The 20,620-nt window shown below is 37.6% G+C and overlaps 1 protein-coding gene across 2 annotated transcripts; it reads left to right on the top strand.

The window, feature by feature from the left end:
* The first annotated feature begins 99 nt into the window (after positions 1-99).
* On the top strand, positions 100-19,487 carry znf574 (zinc finger protein 574). Of its 2 annotated transcripts, none has more exons than XM_077209864.1 (7): positions 100-182; positions 6,374-6,537; positions 8,998-10,381; positions 11,529-11,970; positions 14,552-14,646; positions 17,296-17,726; positions 18,618-19,487. In XM_077209864.1, the coding sequence occupies exons 2-7, from the start codon at positions 6,376-6,378 to the stop codon at positions 19,134-19,136; spliced, it is 3,033 nt and encodes a 1,010-aa protein (XP_077065979.1). In that variant the 5' UTR covers positions 100-182; positions 6,374-6,375; the 3' UTR covers positions 19,137-19,487. The 2 variants fall into 2 exon arrangements, with proteins under 2 accessions (XP_077065979.1, XP_077065980.1); XM_077209865.1 differs by having other exon boundaries at positions 109-182; positions 11,532-11,970.
* Positions 19,488-20,620: the final 1,133 nt, after the last annotated feature.

Raw genomic sequence — 20,620 nt, 5'->3', positions numbered from 1 at the left:
TTTATTACTGATGTGATGTTGAACCCGCAGAGTCCCAGATGACGCATTTTTGCAAGAACGCTGTACTTTAGAGGAATTCTATTGGTGGAGTTGAAAAGTGCTGTGGACCAATGACATCGCGCTTTGTTGAGACGTTCAAAATAACATTTCTGACAGATAAGAAAGGACTGGGCCATAAATCGGTGAGTTGTTTATTTTATACAACGGGAACAATGTTTTTTTTTACGGGTAATCCAAGGTTACTTACAATTTATGTAATTTAATAATACCTGACGTTTCGGAGACTCGACTGGGGGAGACATTCGCCCTTTGCTAACGGGCGGATTCCGCCAAACTACCACCGAAGAAGCGCGTGCCGCCCTTCTTCGGCGCTTCTCGCTCGCTCGCGCTATGCTTTCAATGTTTGAGCGCGACCGAGCACCCACAGCGGCTGCACTTTGCACACGTAACGGTCAATAAACCAAATACTAGTTCTGTAAATATATATTTATAACATATTAACAGTTGTTTAGTTACAGCTAGCAGGCTAAAAGCTAGCAGGCCAGCTGAGTCCGCTGGTTGAGGCTGTTGGCTAACCGGTGTTAGTTAGCTTGTGTCGGGTGCTGTGATCGTTCGTACTGCTGTCTATGCAGATACTCCAAGAGTAACACAAGTTTGATGGAAGAGAGAACCCCATGTAGTGAATTGACCGGTTTAGGTGTTTGCTATAGACATAGTTAATAGTGTATTATCATTATTACTGAAGTTCAAGAGATTCATTAATATCGGTTGTTTCATGACATTAACTTTTATTTTGTCACCTTTCTAAATGAATTGCCCTAGTCATTTTTTTCAGGTTTCTCAGAAAACACAAAAAACTGAACCAATAATTGAATATATGACATTTATTGATAATGTCACTCAAAAAGGTTATGACAGAAGATGACTGTTGACATACTAATAACAATGTATGTCAATTATATGTAACATAACAGGAATAAATGACTTAGGCACATTTTTGAACATGCCTTTATCACTTAAGCAATTTTAAATGTTCAACTCTGTCAACAATAAAACACTAACAAACAAACTAAACATCATTCTGAGGAGGCATGTGCATTTCACTTCTCACTGCAGCTCTTCTTTGCTGGGTTCTTGCCTGATGCCTGTTAATGTGGCAAATTATCACAGTAGTGATGACACTCAACTGGCATCATGTGTTTCATTGACTGGAGGTCCTGGAACTTTCTCTCCTTGATTGGCAGAGCACATGGAAACATACTTATCCATTGTATCGGCTCATTTTGCACCTGTACCCTCTGTGGCAGTTCTTCCCACACTGAGTCCCCCGAAAAGGAAAGCTTGAAAATGGACCTTGCCTTCACTGCCAAACTGAATAGCCCGTAAGTGACGCACAGTCGGATCTCCAGGCTTTTTGCCTGGTCTGATGCTAGTGAAGTAAGATCCATTCATTTTCAGGAATGCTTGAGCACCTTCACATGGTAAGGGGATGGCTTGATTCTTGCAGTCTGGAGTATGATGACGTAGTCTCTCGGTGTAAAGACATCCGTAAATATTTTGCGTTCAATAGTACTATGCATGCTGTCACACTCCATTTGTGTGTGCCCTGCAACAAGGTATTTCTTTATTATTATTCGTACCCCATATTTCCTCGCAAGCTCAGAGAATGCATTCGCCACACCTGCATTGTGGTTCTGATAACCGAAACCGTCGCTCCACACTATGATCTCCTTGAGTTCTGGATGGTCTTTGATCACACGTTCAAAATGGCGATATTGAAGGTGCAAATACCTCCCTACTCAGGTCACCCACCCAGACTTCTCATTATTCACAGAATCCTTGTCACAGGATTTCTTTTGCCTCGCTTCATCTTTCTGGGTGACGTGCATCATATTCGCCCTTACTGATATTACCATGCTTGAATGAAACACAAACATCACACCGATCTTTCCACGGAATGAATACAGAATAGTTCTTTTCATGGAATACATCTGTGAAATATTGTATTCCAACGGCCCTCACTCAATTGCAGCTGCCTGTTGATATTCCCGATGTAGTTGGAAGATGGTTGTGCCTGAGTGAAGGAATTTCTTGTGTTTGTAAGTCTCTGTGCTTCTGGAGTAGTGTGAATCAACAGTGGGCAGGTCCCTCAACCAGTCCTTAAGGAAATCCTGGACATCAGCTTCAAGCTTTGCATGCCACTCATAGGTCCAGATTTAGACGGAGGCACTGCTGCTTGTTCGTCATGGTCGATGGTGTCTTTGTTCAGCCAGTCTGTAATGTTCTTTCAGGAAAAACCAAGTGTAGATGAATAAGTGCCTTGCACATGAGAATCGTTCCATCTTGAAGCCTCAGTTGGTATGACAGTTGGTCACTTGTATTAAACTACTAGGGACTACTAGGGATTCCCAAAGTGGTGTGCATGCACCCCTAGGGGTGCACAAGCTGACACTACACAACAGGCATACTATAATACTGGTCAAATGGTGATATGATTACTTATATTATGTTCAAGTGAGATTTTTAAGTTATACACACAATTTCTAGCTGTTTGATTACAATATGATAGCCTATTCAAATCTTTCTTAATTAGATAATGTAATATGTAAAAACATTGACAAAAACTGTAGATGAAATATTGTTAAAAAAGACAGTAAGCATAATGCTAGCTTCATGGACTTAGCTATTTTCCTGAATAAAATACTGAATAAAAAGACTAAAAACTCTGTTCAACTGAGGATATGGGCAATTTTTCCAGAGGTCGTCAGCATCATGAGGAGATGACTTATTAAAAAAAAATTGTCAAAAATGATTTAGGCAATTATTTTAGGAAGGTGACGATTTATAAAGTGTCCTATGACTGATTTGCGAATCCATTATTAATGATTTTACATCTGCTTTTTGACAGTACTGTCTAGAAGGCAATAATGACTTGTTTTTTTTTAGTTTTATCTAAAATTCAAAGTAATAAGTAAAGTAAAATCATTATACATAATAACAGTAGTAGTTTTAGTATACAATCGCTAGATTAGTGATCATCAAATCGCTTTTAACAGTTTATTTCACAGATTTAGACAAGTTTTCTACTTTTTTCCCCACAAAACCTTTAGTATTAGCATTACAAACACTGAATTAATACCAACATATAAAAGTAAAGGACGTGCTATATCAGATAATTGGGAATGTTGGACAAAATTTATATATAACAGCAATAGAATAGCTTTACAGTCAACTTTTTTTTGTTTGTTTTTTTGTAGTAGCTACTATCTTATATTAATGACCACTATGTAAACTAAAAAACACAGCCACTGTCCATCATGTTCTATAAGATCATCATGTTTGTAGCATGATCCAGGGGATTACCCATACAGAAATGTAATATATGTCAGTATAAGTAAATTACATATATAATGTCAGTGCCCATGTCTGCTGCCTATATGAGAATATATGCAAAATTCATATATATCATATACATAGACATATATGAAACAATATAGCAAAAATGGCCGTTTTCATATAAGTGCCATATATTCTCCCGTATATGCACATAAATGTTAAGTATATGTAGCCTGAGACGCATATATGTACAGGTGCTGGTCATATAATTAGAATATCATCAAAAAGTTGATTTATTTCAAGAATTCAACTTAACAGGTGAAATTTATATATTATATAGACTCATTACGTGCAAAGTGAGATATTTCAAGACTTTATTTGTTATAATTTTGATGATTATGGCTTACAGCTTATGAAACCCACAAAATCAAAATCCCAGAAAATTAGAATATTACATGAAATCACACAGTAAGTACACAGGAATAGCATGGTCATTGAACCAGGTTTTGGTTCTTTTGAAAGTGTGGGCAGGTGCAAATCCTGCTGGATAATGAATATATATGCATGTACTTATTTCAATGCATCAGTATCACATGCATGTATTTTTACATACATTTATTTAATATGTGGGAAACAAATATGTAGCCTATGTCACATATTTATACTTAATGTTGTCCATATATGCGAGGAACCAATACTATACTGTAATATATGCAGATATATGGTATCATATGGATGAACTCAAATATTTTCTTCACATGTTTGGACATATAAATGTTCATATATGTTTCAGGCATATATTGTGTTCTCAGATAAGTCAAATATATGTATAGATATGTCATGCTATTCAAAATATAAGTACATATATGGCCATATATTACATTTTTGTAAGGGTAAAATGTACGAAATATATCTCAGGCCTAGTGGAGTTGGTAACTAATAATAGTAGTAAATGTGTAAAGTTGCATAAAATGTAAATACTCAACAATGCAACTGTTATCTGTGCTGTTGTCCAGTAGCTCCAGTTTTCACCCCAAAATGGCGGCCGCGCTACCGAAGCGCCACCTAGTGGCTGTTACCAAAAAACCATCAGAGTTTCGCCTCTTGTTCTTCTATACTCTTTGGTATAAATATGTTAGCCTTACTGTTATCTATAAGCTAGTGTGCTCCAAAACAATGACAAAATTCGCATTTAGAAGACCAAACCCAACGTTAATAATGATCGGTTGATGTCAGAATCCAACGTCAGATTGACGTTAATCTCCAATTTTGGGCAGACGTTGTATTGTGGTTGAAAGTAAAAATCGTGTTGACATCAGAAACCAACATCAATCGGCTTCTGACGTCAACCCGACTTTCATTTCCAGCCAAAATGCAACCAAAATCATCCCCTGACTGATGTTAGTTTCTACTCAAAAACATTGACGCAAGTGTAGTGGAGTAAAAAGTGCAATATTTGTCTTTCAAATGTAGTGAAGTTAAAGTAAAAGGTTTCCAGAAAAAATATTACTCAAGTAAAGTACAGATACTCAAAAAGTGTACTTAAGTACGGTACTCAAGTACATGTACTTTGTTACGGTCCACCTCTGAGATTTTGTCGTTTACATACATTTAGGTGCAGCTTTGTTTCCGTTTAATATTCAAATTGTATGTTTATGATTGTCAGGATGAATTTGACTCCCATTTAAGCTTGCTCTATGACATTTCAGCTGTAATTATTTAGTCTTTTGTGCTGTCTTGATAAATTATGCTGAGTGAAACTAATGAGCATGGCTTTGTTTTTACCACAGTTTGCACGTCATGTAGCGCTCAGCCCCCTCATGATAACACTGATAACATACTGTAAGGACATTTCACTTGCCGTCTGCAATGGAATGTCTATTATTTTACATTCATCCTCCTTAATTTCTTAAAGCAATCCAGTCCATCCTCTTCCTGTCAGCAGAATCAGCCAAAAAAACATCTATTCATCAAACTAAAGCTTTAGTTTCTTGTTTGTTTTTTACACAGCTAGCATTGCTGTTTTTAAAATAAGTAGTAACGCCAAAGGCTGCCTTCATTTGAAAAAATAGTAATTTTGTGAAATATCATTACAGTTTAAAATAACTGTTTTCAATTTATTTTAAAATGTAATTTATTCCTCTGCTGGCAAAGCTGAATTACTCAGGTCTTCTCTTTAGTCTGATATTCTGATTTGTTGCTCAAGGAAGATTTCTTCTTATTATTAATTTTTGTGTGGAAACTGAAACTTTTGAAGATTCTTTGCTGATTAGAAACTTAAAAAAATAGTAACTTTGTAAACTTCTTTGATCAATTCAATGCATTGCTGAATAAAATGATTAAAAAAAAAAAAAAAAAAAACCTAGGCCTACATTACCGACAATACACTTTTAAAAATGACTATTGTAGATAAAATAACTGAAAATAAAGGAAGACTATCAAAATATATATTTTTAATAATCACAAATACCTAATATAATAATGTTGAATACCAAATGTTGTCTAAAAAAGTGTGCATTAAACTTTCTAATAGTTATCTTTCTCCTTTTTGTTAAATGAATGATAAACGGATAGTTCACCCAAAAATGAAAATTCTGTCATCATTTACTCACCCTTAAGTTGTTCCAAACCTGTATGAATTTATTTCTTCTGCTGAACACAAAAGAAGATATTTTGAAGAATGTCAGTAACCAAACAGTTGATGGACCCCATTAACTTCCATAGTATGGAAATAAACAATACTATGGAATTCAATGGGACCCATCAACTGTTACAAACATTCTTCAAAATGTGTTTTTTTCAGAAATTTCATTTTTGGGTAAACTAGCCTATCCCTTTAAGTGCTAAATATTTATTTGAAAGATTAAGTAGGATTGCTGCAGTTTATTTTTATTTGTACATTTTCTGTTGCATCAAAAGAGGGCGCTGTTATTGGAATCATACCTTTAACATTTTAGCCTAAATGTTTTCATTTCTTAGCTTTATATAAATGTGTATTATTGTTTTACATCAACATGTTCTTGTTTGTTTTGAGCAGCCATGGAGTCGTCTTCAGTGTACATGTGCTTTCCCTGTTATCGGGAGTTTCCCACACTAGAGGAAGTGCTTGCACATCAGATGACCTGCACTGCAGAGACTCCACAACTCCTGCCCAATGAGACGCCTATCCAGGCTGCCGCCGCCGCTGCTGGTCTGTCACAGGTATACACACACTTCACCCCTAAACTAATTCAAAGCTTTATCTTTCTGATAAAACTCTTCAGCCCACACAGGAAGTCATCTCTTTATCTAAGAGTCACATGACATTGATAGATTTGTCAAATTCCTTTTTTATTAAATAATAATTTACTCAGTTAAGTAAAGTTACTCAGCGTTATCTCGAAATGGGGTGCATTAACATGCACTTTCTGAAAGCCAGTGAAAAATGTCATCTATTTTATTCCCTTAAAACCTCTTGAACTATAATTATCTCAAATAGACTAGAAAATTTGAAGAGCAACTTCCCGTAATCCTGAATGGTGAACTGAAAGGATATGTAAAAGGATCATTTTGTAAGCGTATGGTTTTTTTGTACGTTTTTTTTTTTGCGCAGCTTCTAATTTGCCTCTTCACTACAGGGGGGAAATTAGGCACTTGAGGTTCTGTCTTTTATGCTCTGATGTGTATGCACTTTTACTGTAGTAGTTGTGAAAACAGTCAAGTTTAAATTCATGCTTGACTGTTTTTATAATGATTTGAATTGCTCTCTCCAAGCTAGTTATTAGTCACAGTTGAAAAATACATTTTCTGTCTTTCTGCTTTTTAAACAAGTAGCAAGTCACCACTCAGAAAAAAACGTTAATCAAATGAGAAAATGTGCCTTTTTCATTATTGCATTGTTTCAGATTAGGCCTCCCACATAACTATAACTATTTCTCTATATCAAGGTTTTTATGTATTTTATTTTAATAAAAAAATAGAAAATGTACTTTTGATTTTTTCCCCCCAGTTGTTTTTACATTTATATTTCTTTGTGTATATTGTGTTTCTTTGTGTATTTTGTGTATGTGTACGCACACACATGCACATGCGCACGCACGCACACACACACACACACACACACACACACACACACACACACACACACACACACACACACACACACACTTTTTTCAAGTTCACTTAAGTTAAAAGTTATAATAATATGTTTAATGTTTTCTAATTATTATTAAATGTTAAAATGCTAAAAATGCTGTTTAGGCCTGTTGTTATAATTTGCTGTATTTACTATTTAATTATACGCTAATGCTGAAGGCTAAAATTACTGATTTTATTCACAGAAAAAAAAAAACGTTTTAATAGATGCAAATAGAATTAAAACCCAATTACAACACAATAAACAACTTATGACCTTTTAAACAACCCACACTTATGACTCAGACACAGAGCCAAATAAGGACATGAGGTGACGTGAAGGTAGTTAGTTTTTTGTTTTTTGTTTATTTAGCATTTGTTATTTTATTACATGTTTTTATATCAATAGTTTTCACCTTATATTTAGTATTATATTATAATGCTGCTCCACATCAGCTGGTGGACGAGACAAGGCTTCAGTCTGTTCTACCCATTCGCAGTGTCATAGTCTCTTTGACTTTGCTTTTAGATCTCCATCTGCTCTTATCTCATTTGAAACATCCACACTGAAAATAGATACAACAGAAGTGCATCTGCCCATCCGGTTTATGAATGTCCTCAGCAAAACCTCCCAGTGTCTCTCTGAGTCATCCTCTCTACTCTTAATACCCTCTCATCAAGATGGCTTAAGTGGGTGCTTAAACTATAAAAAAAGAAAAAAAAGAAAAAGAAAAACAGTCTTGTGCCATGTCAGTTTAATAGGCTGTCGCAGCCGTTTGCGTCAAATGGCGGTAGCATGGACCCCCACGCCGTGCCCTTAGTAACAGTGAATGTTTGCTTGAATTGAGTGTGACATGAGCTAACTCTTTGAGTGGATTTTTACATTCGGCATCCGGGTGTTTCCTTTCTGTGATTGTGTTCAGGGAGAAGTTTAATCTGTTTGTACTTTTTAGTGTGTATAAAATATTAAAGGAGTTGTACAATGCTGTTGCAAGAGGACATAATGTCCACACTGAAAAGTTGGTGTGTGTGTGTGTGTGTGTGTGTGTGTGTTTATATTACATGTATATATTAGTCGTATATGATTGCACCACATGTTACAATCTGAACTAACTGTGCCTTGTTGCAAAAGGTCAAATTATTTATAAACGTATTGACCTGGTAGTAAAACAGTTACATTTTTATTTAGGCTTATGCAAGACTGCTTCACAAGATTTTAAAATGTTTTATTTAAATCTTTTAATGAGGCTTTTTTCCCCCTGTAGTATTTTTCCCTTTTTTCACCCTGACCTTTTTTACTTTATCCACGCCATTATATATGTCAAAATGAATTATAGTTCAGAAATCAAAACATGCAAATCCTAGAAGGGGTTTATTCAATTAATTGTAGTTAAGAGTAGCATTTTTAACTGTATTAATTTTTTTTTTTTAAACGAATACATTCAAACTAAACAAATGACCATCAGATCCTTGACCCAAATTCTCTCTACAATTGTCATAGCATGTCATCAGATAACTTGATGTGTATGTTTTCTGTCATCTCACTAGGTGGCGATGCAGGCTATGTCCGTTCCCCAGGACCAGACTCAGTCAGCTGTTGATTTGTGTACTCTGCTAGCACAGAAGAAAACTTTTCAGTCCGATGCTCCGCGTGTTCTGTACCAGTGCGCTGACTGTGAGGTTCTCTTTGATGCTCTGTCACTGTGGCAACAGCACCGCAAGATGGGCTGTTGCCTTGAGACGGGACCTGGTCCTGGAGGAGAACAGAGTGAAGAAAGTCTCGAAACAGTAGCCCAACCACTGCTTGACCAGCCAGAATATCAGGATGCTGAGCAGGCACACGAACAGATGGAGGTGACAGAAGAAGAAGGACAGGAGAGCACTAGTCAAGTATTTGTGGAGGTTTCTGAAAGAGTTCCGACACCTACGATCTCTCAGCAGGGCGTAGCAGGCGACAGTGTCCCCAATGAACCTCCAGAGGTCCCGGTCACCCAGGAAGCTGTGCCCGCGGAGACCTCGGCTCAAGAGAACAGCCCCGTCACAAGGCGAAGGGGGCAGAAGAAGGCCAAACCCCCCTCCAGCTTGCTCTGCGTGGAGTGTGGACAAAGCTTCAGTATGGTTCCAGAGCTCGTGACTCACCGCAAGACTCAGCATGGCTTGAAAGACGCCATACACCGGTGCACGGTGTGCGGAGAGGGCTTCCTCAACACCACTCTTTTCCTCTATCACCGTAAGCAGCACCGCTCAGAGGTGGAGGACGAACCCAAGCAGGCACCACCTACCATTCCACAGCTTTCCACAGCCATGCTGGAGGCCCCAGGCGAGGGACTTTTGCTTTTAGCCACAGCGGGAGAAGGCCAGAGCCTAATGGAGGTAACCACTCTTGAACAGACCATAACTGAGACCCCTGTAGCACATATGGAGGTTGAGCTGGACAGTGATGGGATGAGAGGAACTGTGGCTCTCCAGACCGAGCAGGAACCTGCGGTGGAAGGCACCGAGATTTTGGTGGAGGAAAGAGACGGAGCCAAGCAGGACGAAGGAATGGAGGTGGTCATTGATAAGATTGAGATGGAAATGAGCACTGTGGTTGAGGAGACCCAAGCAGAGGTAGAATGTAATGCTGCAGAGGAATCTGTTATTGGACCCTCCTCTGCTTTCCTCTGCCATCAGTGCGGATCTGTTTTCACTAGCGATCAGGAGTTGGCCACACACCGCAGAACCGAGCACGGCCTGGAGGCGGCGTTGCACACTTGCACTGAGTGTGGGGCTGAGTTCATGAGCACCACGCAGTACCTGTATCATCGCCGGGAGCATAAGAACACAGCTGAGGGACATCAACCCGCTGCTGAAGTGAAAAGCAGACTCTACTCTATTGCAGCTCCAGCGATTGTTGTGAAACCCAGAGACAGCGTGAACCTAAGGCAACCAGGTCAGACTGAGTGCACACAACACAATTCCAAAGAGACCCACTAAGTAGGATATCAGTACATGCTCTGTTGTTTGGCCGTTTTGATAATGATAATGTAACTCCATGTATATGGTTCTAGGCTGCGCTGGGTCTTAAAATAGTCAGACATGAGTACATTAAGTAACTTAGTAGAGAACTTTTGTACAATTGGGAAATTGTACAGAACAATACTTAAAGGGCTAGTTACCCAATTCTGTCATTATTTACTGACCCATGTTGTTCCAAACCTGCAGGAATATCGTTTCTTTTGCAGAACATACAAAAGATATGTTGCAGAATGTTGATATCCAATCCATTTTAGTTGTTAATTTATTTTATTGTATGTACTATTTTACGTTCCTATACTGTAGTTGTTCTAAACTGTAAGTTATACAGTTTAGAACAACTATCCCCTTTAAGTAAAAGTTTTAAAGTTACTGATTAATTCTATTTTTGAAAGTACCAAATTAATTACTTGAATCAGATGTTTTCAGTTTGGTATCTGGGAGCTGTGTAATATTTCGGAGGGGGGGGGGGGGGGGGGGGTTATTTTTACAGGATTAAAAATTGCATAGTAACTGTACAATATAATAAAATAGTTATAATTATTATCAGTTTCTGATCAGTCCCCATAAAGCAGAATAAGACTATTGAAATAGTAGAAAATAAGAAATAAAGTAGTTGCTTAAAATGCTTAAAACAGAAAAGGACATAATAGACTAAATGGAATAGAATGCAGAGTCAGATTTTTTTGCCGTGGCGTGTAGCCAACTTTATGCATTTGGACATTTTTGATTCACATCTCGCAAGAACATATTAAATGTATGATGTTATACATTTCAATAATATTAAAAAATGTCACAGACCCCAATCTTTTGAAAGAAGTCTGTAATTGAAAACTGTAATATTCTGAAATATTATCATCATTTTATTAATATGTGAAACTTATACCTGCTAAGTACTACACATTTCTGGTATGTGATAGTGACAGATTGTAATGTGGTACATGACTTAATCAGTATTTCCCAATGTTCATAATGTTTAAGCCTGTAACGTATCAAATGAATTTGATATTACATGGACAGTCTCTTCTGTTTAGATTCCCCATTAACAGTGTTTCTGTCAACAGCAGCAGCAGCTGGAGACGGTGCCATTGAGGCTCCCGCCAAGCTGAGCCGTGACTGGTCACGCACTGCCCTGCCCCACGAATGCCCACACTGTGGCCAGGGCTTTACACGGCGCAGCCGCCTGCGTGAGCATGTGTTCCAGCACACGGGCGAGAAACTCTTCAACTGCAAAATCTGCAAAAAGAGCTTCCCAACTCCGGCCAACCTGCTGCGTCACAACCTGACCCACGGAGGATCCCGCATATTCAACTGCCCCCTCTGTGACAAGCGCTTCTTCCAGCCGACATCACTTAAGCGGCACATGCTGATTCACCAGGGGAAACCCCAGGAACGCAGGGGCAGAGGCAGAGGGAAAGGCAGGGGACAATCAAGTGATGGGCGTCTACACATCTGCCCAGAGTGCCCAGCCAGCTTCAAGTTTGAGTCCCAGCTGAAGAGTCACAGGTCTGTGCGTGTTTTACCTAAAAATCGAAATTCATTACTTGCTTACCTTCATGCATTTCTTCTGCAAAAACGAAAGAATATGTTTTCCAGAATTAACTGTGTTTGTCTGTACAATGAAAGTGAATGGGGTCCAAAACACTTATTTCATGGACAGAAAAAAACACTTTCAAAATATCTTCTTTTGTTTTTAAACAGATCAAACAGCCTTTGTTTAGAATGACACAACTGTCATTTCCAATATATTCACCCTCCTCCATAGCTTATTCCCAGAGATGGAAAGGTAAATCTGTAAATCGAGATGGAAAGGTATAGGTAGTCAGCAAGAACCTAAATTGTCTGGCGCTGTTTACAAATCCGATTTGGTTTTCAAATCCGATCTTTAGGAGCGACTGTCCGCACTGTGATTTAGCAAGTGATAAAATCAGATCCGTTTGTTCAGACGGTGTAGTCAGTATCCGATGCATCAACGTGGCTTGCTGGAGTAATGATGTAAGTAAGCGTCACCACGATGCCAGACTTTCTCAAACAACAACTCAAACTAGCTGTCAGTGTGGGAAGAGAGGACAGAAAGCCTCCTCTTCTCCTGTCAATTATGACAGCTCGCTTGCGGTGCTGAACTACGAGGCCTGTGAACAGATGCATTTTGTGTATATAGTGAAAATGATGTATATACAGTTGTAAACATGGAAAGTATTACGGATGTTTTTTTTTGTCCTACGGAAAGGCCGTTTTATTTGAGTGGGAACTAAAGATGACACCAGACCAATCAAAGAGATGTTTCTGTTGGTTAACAAGCTCTGTTTGTCCCCTTCCTTGTTATGGTGTGTGACCCTATATGTTTTTCTGTACCAGAAACACTTTTCCTGTCAAACCGTAAAACGTCAGGAAGAGGTCTGATTAGTCTCTTAGAGAAGTGATCAATTAAACAAGACTCTCTGACATTTCTCACTGACTCCCATGTGATGTATTTAGCAATGCCTTCATTTGGCAGCCAGTCAATGTGAATCTTGCAGAAATCAGACCAGGAGCACTAATCAGTTACCCTGGACACTCAGCATCTTACTGTTGTGTTTATAGTTGTGTATGTGGCTTCGCCTTTGCTGCTGGAAAAATGGTAAAATAATACTGGAGAAAAGGGTGGCAGATAACTGGGTCAGTAAGATTTTTTTCAAAAGTTGGAAAAAAGTCAGCAAAGATGCATTGAACTAATCAAATTTGTTAGGAAATACATTTATTATGTTTCAACAGATTTCTATTTAAAATAAATGCTATTAATTCTTTTAAACTTTCAATTGATCAATGAATCTTGAAAAAAAAGATTGAGCAGCACAACTGTTTTCAACATTGATGATAAGAACAGTTTCTTGAGCACTAAACCAGCATGATATAAATGAGCAGAAATGAATGAGGGGTGAGTTGAAAGATTGAGTGTTCCCAGTATAGAAAACACAAAAGAAATGTTGCTAAACATCATGCTAAGTTATATTTGAGAATAGTTCATCTACGAAAGGCTTTGTTGATGTTTTGACACCAATAACAGTATAATATAATACAATAATAATAATAATGACAAAAACAATTTTTCATATACATTTTTTGTTGTGGTTCTGTATTTAATTTTTCTGCTGTTTAGCCATAAATTAATATTGACTTATTAATTAATTATTGACAAATCAAATATGCTGCCATAATACAGAATAATGTGTTTGTATTCATCGCTATAGTGGTGTTTCTGTGTGTGCTTATGTGTTGTTGATGCATTTTAATGTGTGTCTATACACCTCTTTAATGTATTGTATTGTTGTAATCTATTTATTGTTTTAATCACCAACCTGCTATAGGGACTGCAGATGAAAATTAGCTGTATGGCTAAATCTGGCACATTTACATGTTGGACTTTTTACTCATGTTGATTAATGTGCATTGTACTTTTTAAAAATAAAGTAATCTCAAAATGTAATTATTTTAAACTCTATTCACAGGGGCTTTCATTACTGAATTTCTCATAATGGTCTGTAGCACAGGAGTAAAACACATTAATGCTGCATTACTACAGGGCTATTATCTCTGAAACATCAAAGTTTCTTGATTTTCCAGAGCACTGATACAGCTAATAAGCAAATGTCAGTAATTTTCTGAAATTGCGTTCTTAATTGAAATGTCAATAATTGAAAAAATTTAGATGATCTTTTTTTTTTTTTTTTTTTTACTGAGGGCACTGGTTAAAGATGACATTGCCATGAGACTGAGAAGTAAATATGAGCAGTAATTATTGATGTCAGCAATAATTACTAAGGACCCTGGTGATTTGGATCCCAATGCGAGTGGGCTTTAAGACATTTATAGAGGCTGCCACTCTCCCGCACGCCTATGTTTAATGACTTTTCTTCAGCTCAAAGTTGAATTATTTTTCTTTGATGTTAATTATACCTTTATGCGAGTGCATGACTGTGTGCCTTATGAAATGTGGGTGAATTTAAACGTGGCTTTTCTCACATAGCGATTGTTTCTGGATTGGCTCAAGGGATTGCAAGATGCAGCCTTTACTATTCACTTTCTCTCTTTTTTTCCTCTGTTCTAGACTCCTACACACCAGCCATCCCTTCCCTTGCAATGTGTGCGGGGAGGCATTTATACGACGCAAAGAGCTGGACCTCCACTCTCTCATCCACCAAGGTCAGCCTACAGGAAACAATTACACATTCAGCCTTTTGTCCTTACGAGCTCTCATTCACACACTATTTCTTTTGCGCTCATGCGTTAGGATTAGGGCTGTCGTTTGATTAAAAATGTAATCAAATTAATTAAACAATATACCGATTAATTAAATTTAGCGCATATCAATATTTGCTGAGAAAAGGCTCCAAATGAAGATATTTCAAAGGCATTTTATCATTGTGGCAGACAAAAGCATTGAATAAACATTACAGAAAGTAGCTTTAGAAGTCCATGTATTGTCTGTACATAAAATGAATAATTGCATTATTGTTTTATTATATACATAAATGATAGTGAATACTTTTTGAAATTTTGTATATACTCTCTGTGTATAAATATATATGTGTGTATATATATATATATATATATATATATATATATATATATATATATATATATATACTAAATGAGGCAAGGATGTAGTTACATTCAAGCTATTTTAAAGCATGAAGAAATTAATTTTCAAAGAAAAAACTTTGATTTTGATTTTGGTGATCAAAGATTAGTTTTAAGGGATCAAATGATTGAATACAGGGGGAATTTAATTGTTTTAAATATATAGGCTTCTAAAGCTACTTTTTGTAATGGCTTTTCAATATATATTAAATGCAGTAAATGATTATGGACATCCCTAATACACTCACACACTCACTCAATTCTTCACAGCTCTGTCTGGGTTCATGTTTGTGTATCTGACCACACACACACACCAACTCTTTGACAGACCTGTCAAATGAATGAGCTTTCATCGATTCCTTCCCAGTAAATAGATGGGGTCAGAGGTCACATTGATCCGGATGGCTTGTGTGTGTATTGATAAAATCAGCTGCTGATCACTATCGCCTCTGATCAAAGCCTCTTACATGTATCAGTCCCCTGCCGCAGACGTTCCTCCCTTCAGCTAAGCAGAGGGAGAGAATGAAGCAGGATCATTATATAGGTGTAAACAAGGGAGTGCGGGGTTGCTTAGTAGAAGCTTTTAAAAGCCTGAAAAGGTCAGTGAAGCAGTCACAGTCTGACAGTTTGAATGCTCTGCATCTAAACATCACATCACCCATGACCCCCATAAAGTGCTGTTATTTCTGCATTTGCGCTGTGCATTCTGTGCCCTCCCTCTGATTGGTACTGTGTAAAATAGGGGGATCTTTTTGTGCTCTCATGTTTGTTGCTCTCTTTTTTTGCAGCCCTCTTTTCAGATAAGGAACAAACGATACGTGTTTGTTTTTATTCTTTTGGATAAGAAGCCAGAGATGTATTTTTGCTTGAGTGTAAGGAAACGTGTGCGTAAACATAAGTATCTCTCATGTCATGTGTGATACATCAGAAGCCAAGGACTAGAGGGTCTGTGTGCCTCTCCATTTCTCATATTGTAGATAAGCACTTTATATAGTAGGGTAAGTTGGCCACTTTCAACTTAAGTTGTCCTTTAGTCAAGGAGAAATGAGAGAGAAATAAAACTAAAACAGAAAGTGACTAACATATGACCATAGAAATTTGAATCCTCAGGTCCATTGGCACAACTTTCCCCACATTAGTGGGTAAAATGTGTCATTTAAAGGGGTAAGTTAAATTGTTAGGTAATGTCAATGATTCATATTTCAATAGCATTTGTTAGAAGAGCCACTGGCACAGTTTACCCTGAAGCATCTGACACACTTACCCACACCTACCATTTTGGATAATATAGTTAATTTAATAATCCCAATGTTTTAACGGCTTAATGCATTGACATTTCATAAAGAACCTGTATAAATTTGCTTTTATATAAAATAAATTTTTAGCTGCATGTAGAAAATGTACTTAAGTGTGCAAAAAAAACAAAAAGCTTATTCCCTCAATCAAATATTTGATGACCCCTTTCTAAATATGGTCATTTAAAAGAAAAGGGTTGCTAGTTGTAGTATTTTTATGGTATTTTGGGATAGCAAAATCTGGAAGAAAATACCATGTTGCGCATAAAATCTTAAAATGCAGGTGTATTTTATATCAATTGAGGCAGATAATTTGTGGTATCCATTAACAAGACATGCGCATGAACTACGATGGAAACACATTTACCAAATTAATTCCTTGATGCTCAACAATAAACTTGTGACTTTGTCTCAGCAGATCATATGATTGGATAACTGGACTAACCAGACGACCAATTTTATTGCACAGCATTTCAAATGTTGTTTTAGTCATTCTGAAATGCCTGAGCCAAAGTCTTTCATCAAAATAATTGGTATAATTACCTTCCAGAACTCAACTGTCTCACACAATTGTGTTCCCAAACATCAGGCATCCGCCTCAGATGAAACAAACACCGTCATGTTATCTTTCTCTCTGTGCGCTCTCTGAGGTGAAAATAGTTTATTATGTTAGAAAAAAGAGCTACAGTGACTTTCCCGATTGCAGTATCTTCCATTTTTATTATTGAGAATTTGCACCAGAAGTGATGATTTTGTTTTCTTGAACACATGATATGGAAATTGTGCTTTTTTTTTTTTGTTGCAAATGTTGTATGCGATATTCCAAGTTAAATTCGCAACTTTGGATGGAAGCAAAGCAAGTGACACATCTTACCCCGCTCTCAAACCCCTGCAATCCCTCTGTCTTTGTTTGTAGATAAAGAACCAAAGACGTGTCCTAACTGCGGCTCTCAGTTCCTGAATCAGACCGTGCTGGACACACACCTGCAGCGCTGCACGGGGGAGGAAACGGGACGCCGCAGATATAAAGGTCAGGGAAGGGGCAAGGTGGGAGGTCAGCTGGAGTGCGATATGTGCGGCCATCGCTGTGTGACTCAGGATGGTCTCGACCTGCATCGCCTCTCACACACGGGTCAGACACCCCTGCGCTGCCCGCTCACCCCCTGCAGACGGCGCTTCGCCTCCAGTGCTGCTTTAGGCGAGCACCTCGTGGCTCACTGCTGTGGAGCATTAGGCAAAAGAAACGCCCCGCGCCGCTTCACCTGTGAGTTCTGCGGGAAGGAGTTTGCCTATGCGTCCACCTTCACCGTTCACATGAGAACACACACCAACGAAAGACCCTTTGAGGTACGTTTCTTTCAGATATGTGCTGGTTCCAGTGTTCGTTTATTTCAATCTTTTGTTTAGTTTTTGCCATGCATAAAAGTCCTTTAATTTAAACATTTTGTCATGTCATTCATTAGTTTGGGCCATTTTAATATTATTCATATATATATATTACCATTTAAGTACATATCATTAGTACATTTTACTTTTTGTAAAATTTCTTTTGTTGAAAGAAATTAAAACTTTTATTCAGAAAGGATGCATTAAATTGTTTAAAAGTAAGAGTAAAGACCTTTATAATGTTACAAACTATTTCTATTTCAAATAAATGCTGTTCATTGAACTTTCGATTCATCAAAGAATCCTGAAAAAATATCACCATTTCCACAAAAATACTAAGCAGCAACTGTTTTCAACATTGATAATAATAAGAAATGTGTCTTATGCATCAAAGCAGCATATTAAAATATTTTCTGAAGTATCGTAGACTGAAGACTGGAGTAATGATGCTGAAAATTCAGTGTAGCCATCATCGAAATACATTACATTTATAAATATATTAAATATATATTTAAAAAAAAAAGTAAATATTTAAGAAATTTAAACATAATTAATAAAAAATGATTTATGAATATGAATAAATATGAAAACCTAAGCTATTTAATAGTAGATAAAATGTATTTTATGCTTATTTATTTGCTTTTATACTTATTTATTTACATTTACATGTTGCAAACTTATAGTTATAACATTTTTACGGCATACATTTTTTGTTTTTTCATAAGAATTTTGTTAGATCTTTGTTATAAAAATCATATGTTCATATAATTTTCGTATTGTCTACATCATCAGGCATAATCAGAAAATCTTTCATCATCAAAACATTTTCACACTTTCTCACATCTGTTTCAGTGCACTCATTGTGGGAAGCGTTTCCGGCAGCTTCCGCACCTGCAGGATCACGAGCGCATTCACAGCGGCGAGCGGCCGTTCACATGCTGGGTGTGCGGTAAAAGCTTCAGTGTAGCAGCCAGGCTAACGGAGCACGCCCGTGTGCACAGCGGAGAACGCCCATACGTCTGCCCTCGCTGTCCCACCGCCTTCCGCTCACGACCCAACCTCGACAAACACATGCGTCTGCACGCCAACGACCCAGTGGATCCTTCTGCACAGCTGGATGATGATGCAGCAGTACAGACCATCCTCTTAGTACAGGAGTCTGGCTCCTCTTCACCATCCTCCTCGTCCGCCATGCCTGTGATCCAAGAGGACATGTTGGTGGCAGAGGGATGCAACTCTGTGGTCTTCCTGCACCCTAACCTTAGCATGCCCACCATCACTGTGCCCTCTATAAATGTTCCCAACATCTCTGTAGTGGCAGGTCAGGATGTGCCTCACACTATTGAGGTTATTTTAGAGGAGACCGTGTAAAGATGATGGGGGGGGTATGAACCTAACATGAATTTTTTTTTTTTTTTTTTGGAAAGGCAGATTCAGCAATAGATAAACAACAGGTCAGGTCTTAACAAAAGTCTATTTGTACGTGTGGATTTGTGAGAGACGCCTCTTTGACTAGGATATATTTTGCTTTTGTGACATAGATGTACAACGATTCAGCATCTTTACCTTGGAGAAAACAAAATCATAAAGGCTTTTGTAATTAAATTTGCCTCTGTAATTACGCTTTAATTTTATCTTTTCATTTGAGTCTTTTATTTGTCTTTAATACAAAAAGTGGACCATAATTTATGGTGTTAAATTTTAATAAAAAGCTTGAGCTTGTTGGGGTCTGTTAATGTTTAATTTAAAGAGATTTTTAAGTGTGCAAACTGGAATACAGTCGCTGTGAAAGTGTTCTTGTCAGCTCACCGATGACTGCGCATGAAGCTTGAGCCAGTCAGGGAAAAATCATTTTTGCTGATCATTTTGAATGAATTGAAGGTGCAATGTGACAATTTTGAATCATCTAGTTTTGTTCTATACCAAGATTGTTATTGATTCTTGCACCACTAACAATCTTAATTCAGAATTAAAGAAGCCATTTCCTTGTTAAAATAAAAGTTGCTTATTTTGATGTGTTGACTAAAGGTGATGATGCACTGGGCAACTTTTTGTGCAATGTTGCTGGGCAATCTTGCTGAGGGAGTGTTGCTTGCACTTTCCCATTGAAAATGGGCAATACATTTCTATCTGGATAATTTAGATCGGTCGTGGGCCCTGTGTCTCATCTGGTTGCCCGTTGACTGCAACATTGCGCAAAAAGTTGCCCTGTGTATCATCACCTTAAAGTAGTGTAGCTGCTCAAGGGAATCTTTTCACCACAATTAAACACAGGTAAAAATACCATGGATGGTGGAAGTTCTAGAAAGGCTGGTATCACCTTTAAACACCTATCTTAACTGTAGGCTATTTACGGTTGCTAAGCAACGATATGACGCACTGATATAGTGTGGGGTCCCAGGTGCGGCGACTCGGAAAAATGGCCAGATACCTGCGGGAAAGAGGCACCATTTGTCCAGCCAATCTGCCTCAGAATTGTGTGCTGAGAACCAGGCCTGTTTTTGTGCAGGCACAAATGAAACAACGTGGGGAAAAGCGTTTTAAAGGGATAGTTCATCCAAAAACTTAAATGTTTGTCTTTAATTACTCCTCAAAATCTTCATTGCGTTCCAAACACTTAAGACTTTAGTTAATCTTGAAAATATTGAATTTCGTTAATATCGTGCTTCAAAAAGTTAATACAGAGACTGTAAAACTAATCCATAAGAATTGACCGTAGTCCAAACATTTCTTAAGAGACACAATCGCTTTATATGATGAACAGATTGAATTTAGGGTTTTACTCACTTAAATGTTCATCAACTCACACATAATTTATGATAAACAGAAGCTCAAGCATGTTCGCTTGACGTTCG

This window comes from Siphateles boraxobius, unplaced genomic scaffold (genome assembly GCF_051911475.1).
Source record: "Siphateles boraxobius isolate OS27281-9 unplaced genomic scaffold, OSU_SipBor_1 12, whole genome shotgun sequence".
NCBI classification, from domain to species: domain Eukaryota; kingdom Metazoa; phylum Chordata; class Actinopteri; order Cypriniformes; family Leuciscidae; genus Siphateles; species Siphateles boraxobius.
The sequence above is the reverse complement of the archived record's forward strand: the minus strand, read 5'-3'. Positions and strand labels throughout refer to the sequence as shown.